The sequence below is a fragment of the Pholis gunnellus genome (assembly GCF_910591455.1).
Source record: "Pholis gunnellus genome assembly, chromosome: 11".
In the NCBI taxonomy this organism is placed as follows: Eukaryota; Metazoa; Chordata; class Actinopteri; order Perciformes; family Pholidae; genus Pholis; species Pholis gunnellus.
The window spans coordinates 24,737,544-24,745,461 of record NC_136538.1 but is presented as its reverse complement, the minus strand read 5'-3'; the positions used below and the strand labels follow the sequence as shown (position 1 = coordinate 24,745,461).

Below are 7,918 nucleotides of genomic sequence, written 5' to 3'. Positions count from 1 at the left end.
ATTAAGAATATATTACTAAATTAAAAGAGGCAAATTAGAATATTATCAGCAACTGAAGATAAAATAAAATTTAAAAAAACATGCAGATATTGATACACATGTTAATATTGTGAATTATGAATTACCACACATTAATTTAAATATCTGAGAATGTGTTTAACGTGGTGAACATGTTTGTTATTAAGTTCAATCAAAGCAATTTTAATAAATTTAGGAAAATATGGAAGCTCAGTGACGCCAAGAAAAGATTCTTTATTTTAAGGGACAAAATATTGTGGAGGATAAAAATATAAATACTCATAATTATTCAATATTATGTAAAAATGTATCGTCTCATAATTTAAAAAACTATAGATTTTATATATTTACATATAGATTTGACATAACATCCAAAATCATTACTTTGCATCTAAAAATTCAAACGAAGTCATAATCATGAGGCATTAAAGATGATTAATTAACATATTTAGAAATATAAATATTCACTTTCTTTTCTTTAGTAAAGTTCTTTAACGTCAACAGAAGAGATTAAAGAAAACATCAACATCTGTATCAAACCTTTAATGAAGATAAACGCTTCAACACGAGACGGTTTCGTACTTTATTTGAACAGAAAGGCTGAAAACTCCCAGAAGCATTTATTACTCAGAGCTGACGAACACGTTCACAAACAAACGGGAATCAAACCGCCGGTTTCCTCTGTGACGGTAAACATGAGGGTTCAACATCAGATGCAAATATTAAATATAAAATATAAAGTCACCGCAGGAAGAAGTAAAGCAGAAAAAACACCAATAATATACGAGTCCTTTCAAAAATAGATTCTCTAATGTAACATTCTCTCACTTGACCAAGAAAAGTAATTATTTATGACCTAAAATGATTCGTCTCGATTATTAATCTGCAGATTCATTATTTTTCTTTGGATTGGTTTGATTATAACTCCGCTACACATCTCTTTATTCCTTAAAGTTAAACATTCAGAGAAGATGAGAACTGAGATCAAAGTGACGGCATCAAAAGATCAAATCTCATTTAGACTTCAAACCCACAGAAACATGAAATGACCCTTTAATGAAACGCACAAGTCCTGAGACACAAACAAACAAACAAACAAACAAACAAACATGTCCATTCACCGCGTGGACAAAGAAATGTGGACGCCTCCGATCGACAACCGGCTGCTAACCGGTCGCTAACCGACCGCTAACCGGTCGCTAACTGACCGCTAACCGGCTGCTAACCGGTCGCTAACTGACCGCTAACCGGCTGCTAACCGGTCGCTAACCGACCTCTAACCGGTCGCTAACCGGTCGCTAACCGCCGCTAACCGGTCGCTAACCGATCGACTGTTTTTCATGTTTAGAGGAAGATGTGAAAACGTCCCGTTTTTAAAACTGACGGTAATAATTCATAAATAATAATCACATCTGAATCGACGACCTAAACAAATATTTGATCACTAAATACTTATATATTAACTTCCTGTCACTCGTCTCATTCAGGTTCTTTTTATTTATTTGTGTTTGAATAATGTCCTAAAATGATTCTATAACTCTATAATTCTATAAAATAAAATAATGAAATGTGAATAAAGAACAATGTCTTTGGTTTAAATCGATCAATAGTCAATAACGAGGGCGTCCACACACTTTAGTCCACTGAGTGCGTTACTGTCACTTTAAGGCTTTTACAGGTTTAGATATGTTCCAGATATATATTTATATAAAGCAGCACAATAAGAAAAACACTCATAAAGCTGTGAAACCAGAAGATTCTGTGGTTTGAACTTCTCATGATGAGGAGGAGGAGGAGGAAGAGAGGAGGAGAGGAGGAGGAGGAGGAGGAAGGAATGAACACAACGAAACACAGAGATTCATTCAAAAAACTGTAAACGCTGGACTTTGTGTTGAAGAAATCCTCCAGAGGACAGACAGGAAGAGGAGGACAGACAGGAGGAGGACAGACAGGAGGGAGGACAGGAGGGAGGAGGACAGACGGGAGGACAGACGGGAGGAGGACAGGAGGACAGACGGGAGGACAGACGGGAGGACAGGCGGGAGGACAGTCGGGAGGAGGACAGACGGGAGGACAGACGGGAGGACAGACGGGAGGACAGTCGGGAGGAGGACAGACGGGAGGAGGACAGACGGGAGGAGGACAGGAGGACAGACGGGAGGACAGACGGGAGGACAGACGGGAGGACAGACGGGAGGACAGACGGGAGGACAGTCGGGAGGAGGACAGACGGGAGGACAGACGGGAGGAGGACAGACGGGAGGAGGACAGACGGGAGGACAGACGGGAGGAGGACAGACGGGAGGAGGACAGACGGGAGGACAGACGGGAGGAGGACAGACGGGAGGACAGACGGGAGGACAGACGGGAGGAGGACAGGAGGAGGTCGGGCTCTATGTGAAGATGAGGCCGGCCTCGTTGTAAACCTGGAACACCTTCTCGATGGCGTTGACGTACGCCGCCGTCCTCAAGTCGAGACCGAGGTTGTACTTGTTGGCTGTTCTCATGATTTGCTGCATGAGAGGAGAGAGGAGACAAGGAGGGAGGAGACAAGGAGGGAGGAGAGGGGAGAGGAAGGATGCAGAGGAGGAGACAAGGAGATCCAGAAATGTTTCAGGTCTGACTTTTAAATAAAGTTACAGATTCAGACGAGAAGTTTTTAATAATTAATTAATTAATGTAAAGGTGTGTGTGTGTGTGTGTGTGTGTGTGTGTGTGTGTGTGTGTGTGTGTGTTACCCTAGCAGAGCGCTCCATGGTGAAGGCTAGACCTGAGTGAACGATGTCCTTCTCAGACGCTCCCTGAAACCAAAACACAGGTTTACAACACCACAGAAGAAGAAGACGTAGTAGTGGTAGTAGTGGTATTATTAGCAGTGATAGTAGTAGTAGCAGTAGTAGTAGTAGTAGTAGTAGTACTAGTGAGTACTCACAGCGACCCTGGCCTGGAACTCAGAGGTGGGGACGATGGGGATCGCTCCGCCATGTTTACCAAACTTCCTCTCTAGACTCTCCTGAACCGACACTGAAGAGAGAGAGAGAGGGCGATGAAGAGGAGGGCGATGAAGAGGAGGAACAACATCGATGGTCTCTTGAGCACTCACTCAGCAGGTGGTAGTTTGAGTCCCTCTCGTATTTGAAGGTGAGTCGACCGTAACTGACGTGGTTCAGATTCTTCAACCACTCAAAGTACGACACCGTCACACCGCCGGCGTTCAGGTACATGTCCTGACAGAGGAGAGAGGAGACAAGGACACAGGAGGAAACAAGGAGAGGAGGGAGGAGACCAAACAAGGAAACGGGGAGGGGAGAAGATACGAGAGGAAGAAACAAGGAGAGGAAACGAGGAGAGGAGTGAAGGACACAGGGAGAGGGGACATGGTGACAAAGAGAGGAGAGGAGACGAGAGGAAAGAACATGGGGAGGAAACAAGGAAACAAGGAGGGTGAAGAGAAAAGGAGGGAGGAGACAAAACAAGGCAAAGAGAGGATACAAGATAAAGAAAAGATGGAGAAGGAACAAGGATAGGAGAGAGCAGAGGAAACAAGGAGAGGAACCAAGAGGAGGAAACAGAACATATAAAATCTGTATTCATCTCAACAACAGAACGATGCAGACGTCTAAGAACTCAGAGCTCACTGACCGGGATCACCATGATGTTCCTCTCCAGGAAGATGCGGTCGGCTTCGGGCGTAGTCGGACCGTTCGCCCCCTCGGCGATGATCTGAAAAGACCACAGACACCAGGTCAGTGTACCGATGCATGCTGGGAAACCAGTCGCGAGTGCGTTACCTTGGCCTTGATCTTGTGCGCGTTGCTCTTGGTCAGCTGCTTCTCGCTGGCCGCCGGGATCAGGATGTCACAGTCGGCCTCCAGGATGCTTCCTTCGTACGGCGTCGCGTTAGGGAACCCGACGATGGTCCTGTTCTCCTGGAGGAGGAACATTCATGAAGTTAGTTCAGTAGACTGACTGACTGAGAGCAGCGTTACAGACGTTACCTCACATAATCATTCAAATGATGAGAGCTGTAGTAACACCAATAATCCAGCAGGGGGCGTACTGGTCCTTTGTTTTTATTACTGCATGTTCATTTACAAATGCAATACTGAAGTCCTGTTGGTTACAGTACTGACCGGTTTGTAGTCCTGTTTGTCACCTTATCACCAGTACTGACCAGTTTGTAGTCCTGGTTGTCACTTTATCACCAGTACTGACCGGTTTGTAGTCCTGTTTGTCACCTTATCACCAGTACTGACCAGTTTGTAGTCCTGTTTGTCACTTTATCACCAGTACTGACCGGTTTGTAGTCCTGTTTGTCACTTTATCACCAGTACTGACCAGTTTGTAGTCCTGTTTGTCACTTTATCACCAGTACTGACCAGTTTGTAGTCCTGTTTGTCACCTTATCACCAGTACTGACCAGTTTGTAGTCCTGTTTGTCACTTTATCACCAGTACTGACCAGTTTGTAGTCCTGTTTGTCACCTTATCACCAGTACTGACCAGTTTGTAGTCCTGTTTGTCACCTTATCACCAGTACTGACCAGTTTGTAGTCCTGGTTGTCACTTTATCACCAGTACTGACCAGTTTGTAGTCCTGGTTGTCACTTTATCACCAGTACTGACCGGTTTGTAGTCCTGTTTGTCACTTTATCACCAGTACTGACCGGTTTGTAGTCCTGGTTGTCACTTTATCACCAGTACTGACCGGTTTGTAGTCCTGTTTGTCACTTTATCACCAGTACTGACCAGTTTGTAGTCCTGGTTGTCACTTTATCACCAGTACTGACCGGTTTGTAGTCCTGTTTGTCACTTTATCACCAGTACTGACCAGTTTGTAGTCCTGTTTGTCACTTTATCACCAGTACTGACCAGTTTGTAGTCCTGTTTGTCACCTTATCACCAGTACTGACCAGTTTGTAGTCCTGTTTGTCACTTTATCACCAGTACTGACCAGTTTGTAGTCCTGTTTGTCACTTTATCACCAGTACTGACCAGTTTGTAGTCCTGTTTGTCACTTTATCACCAGTACTGACCGGTTTGTAGTCCTGGTTGTCACTTTATCACCAGTACTGACCGGTTTGTAGTCCTGTTTGTCACTTTATCACCAGTACTGACCAGTTTGTAGTCCTGTTTGTCACTTTATCACCAGTACTGACCGGTTTGTAGTCCTGTTTGTCACTTTATCACCAGTACTGACCAGTTTGTAGTCCTGGTTGTCACTTTATCACCAGTACTGACCGGTTTGTAGTCCTGTTTGTCACTTTATCACCAGTACTGACCAGTTTGTAGTCCTGTTTGTCACTTTATCACCAGTACTGACCAGTTTGTAGTCCTGTTTGTCACTTTATCACCAGTACTGACCAGTTTGTAGTCCTGTTTGTCACCTTATCACCAGTACTGACCAGTTTGTAGTCCTGTTTGTCACCTTATCACCAGTACTGACCGGTTTGTAGTCCTGTTTGTCACCTTATCACCAGTACTGACCAGTTTGTAGTCCAGTTTGTCACCTTATCACCAGTACTGACCGGTTTGTAGTCCTGTTTGTCACCTTATCACCAGTACTGACCAGTTTGTAGTCCTCCAGCTCTTTGGGGTTGATCCCGTTGGGGTTCCAGATGCTTCCGTCCATTTCTCCGATCCCGACACACTTGGCCCCCATACGATGAAGGTAACGCATGGAATGAAGACCCACGTTACCAAAACCCTGCAGACACAACAGAGGGCACAATAACCCTCAGTGACTACTGGATGTTCCCCTCAACACTATTCAATAACAATCATTGTTGATCCGTTAACAATCCTCTCAAGTAAGCGTTTAGTTGTTCAGTAACAATAGAAGCGTGCTACGATGATGCTAGTGTTAGCATTTAGCTCACAGAGCTGCTACCAAACACAGCCTGGACTCCCTTCTCTTGCAGCTCCATATTTGGGGTGTTGCATTCTGGGTGTTTCTTTCTCAAGAGCACTTTGTCAGCAGACCGAGCACATTTTAATACTTAAATACTTTTAATAGTTTAAGGCCTTCAGACCGGCCATTAAACCCCACAACCTAGAAGTCTGTCTCCTCTTTAGCATCCTGAGGTCTGTGTGTTGTGGCTTCACATGAGTCAGTGATGAGTCATCGCTGAGGATCGTAGGGAGGAAACAGTGATGGGGGGGGGGGGAAGCTACGCTAACCGTTTACAGACATCACTGGAGTTTCTAAATGAAAACAAACGGCAGGAAATAGTGACTTTGTTGAGGACTACTTTCTGCGGCGGATGAATCCACATTTGGTGCTCTAGTGAGAATAAAAGTGTGTTTATGGTGCTGAAGGGTAAACAGTGAGGCTCATTGATATATTGATTATGTTGTTGCTGCTCTTCCCTTATCTCTTTTAAAAACACATTTTTACAGACTGGCTTTTATGTGATGTCGTCACTTCTCTGTTTTATTTGTTGATTTGACTAAATTATTTCACTAAACTCAACTTTATCAGAGTTTTTTATTTCTTATTCAACAGTTCAAATACTCGTGGGGGGGGGGGGGCTGACCTGGATGACGAAGGTCTTGTCATGGAAGCCGGGACACATCCCCAGCTGGCTCATGTAGGCCGCCTCGTTGATGAAGTTCTCGATGCCGTGGAAGACGCCTCGGCCGGTGGCGGAGATGCGACCGTGGATTCCTCCCTGACTGATGGGCTTACCGGTGACACAGGCGTGAGCGTTGATGTCCTGGAGAGAGAAGAAGAAACACAGGAACAAAGAGAGAGAGAGAAGAAGAAACACAGGAACAAAGAGAGAGAGAGAAGAAGAAACACAGGAACAAAGAGAGAGAGAGAAGAAGAAACACAGGAACAAAGAGAGAGAGAGAAGAAGAAACACAGGAACAAAGAGAGAGAGAGAAGAAGAAACACAGGAACAAAGAGAGAGAGAGAAGAAGAAACACAGGAACAAAGAGAGAGAAGAAGAAACACAGGAACAAAGAGAGAGAAGAAGAAACACAGGAACAGAGAGAGAGAGAGAAGAAGAAACACAGGAACAAAGAGAGAGAAGAAGAAACACAGGAACAGAGAGAGAGAGAGAAGAAGAAACACAGGAACAAAGAGAGAGAAGAAGAAACACAGGAACAAAGAGAGAGAGAGAAGAAGAAACACAGGAACAGAGAGAGAGAGAGAAGAAGAAACACAGGAACAAAGAGAGAGAGAGAAGAAGAAACACAGGAACAAAGAGAGAGAAGAAGAAACACAGGAACAAAGAGAGAGAGAGAAGAAGAAACATCAGAGGATTTTATTATGTTTCTAAAAATATTTAAATCATGTTAGAAACACCGTCTGAACAAAGCTTAACACAAAAACTGGGTCCAATATATATATATAAATATATATAAATACAACTAAATATATATATATAAATACAAAATAATATAAATATATATAAAGGAATAAATTAAAAGAATATATAGATAAATAGGGCCGTCCCCTCGTCTTCATCGCTAAACCTGCTCAGAGTACCTCCTCCTCCTCCTCCTCCTCCTCCTCCTCCTCCTTCCTCCTCCTCCTCCTCCTCCTCCTCCCCCCTCCTCCTCCTCCCTCCTCCTCCTCCCCCCTCCTCCTCCTCCTCCTCCTCCTCCTCCCTCCTCCCTCCTCCTCCTCCTCCTCCTCCTCCTCCTCCTCCTCCTCCTTCCTCCTCCTCCTCCTCCCTCCTCCTCCTCCTCCTCCCCCCTCCTCCCCCCTCCTCCTCCCCCCTCCTCCCTCCTCCTCCTCCCTCCTCCTCCTCCTCCTCCTCCTCCTCCTCCTCCTCCTCCTCCTCCTCCTCCTCCTCCTCCCTCCTCCTCCTCCCTCCTCCTCCTCCTCCTCCTCCTCCTCCTCCTCCTCCTCCTCCTCCTCCTCCTCCTCCTCCTCCTCCTCCTCCTCCTCC

General features: G+C 45.0%; 1 protein-coding gene across 1 annotated transcript in view; it reads right to left on the bottom strand.

Moving 5' to 3' along the window:
* Positions 1–587: 587 nt before the first annotated feature.
* Positions 588–7,918, bottom strand: part of LOC306702772 (glutamate dehydrogenase, mitochondrial-like) — a 12,810-nt gene continuing 5,479 nt past the window's right edge. The window contains exons 4-11 of the mRNA XM_079168451.1: positions 6,554–7,273; positions 5,587–5,724; positions 3,810–3,947; positions 3,661–3,741; positions 3,122–3,245; positions 2,951–3,042; positions 2,757–2,819; positions 588–2,531 (exon numbers count right to left, since the gene is read on the bottom strand). Coding sequence (XP_079024577.1) covers positions 2,412–2,531; positions 2,757–2,819; positions 2,951–3,042; positions 3,122–3,245; positions 3,661–3,741; positions 3,810–3,947; positions 5,587–5,724; positions 6,554–7,273 — 1,476 coding nt within the window. The 3' untranslated portion in view covers positions 588–2,411. The remainder of the gene's footprint in view (positions 2,532–2,756; positions 2,820–2,950; positions 3,043–3,121; positions 3,246–3,660; positions 3,742–3,809; positions 3,948–5,586; positions 5,725–6,553; positions 7,274–7,918) is intronic.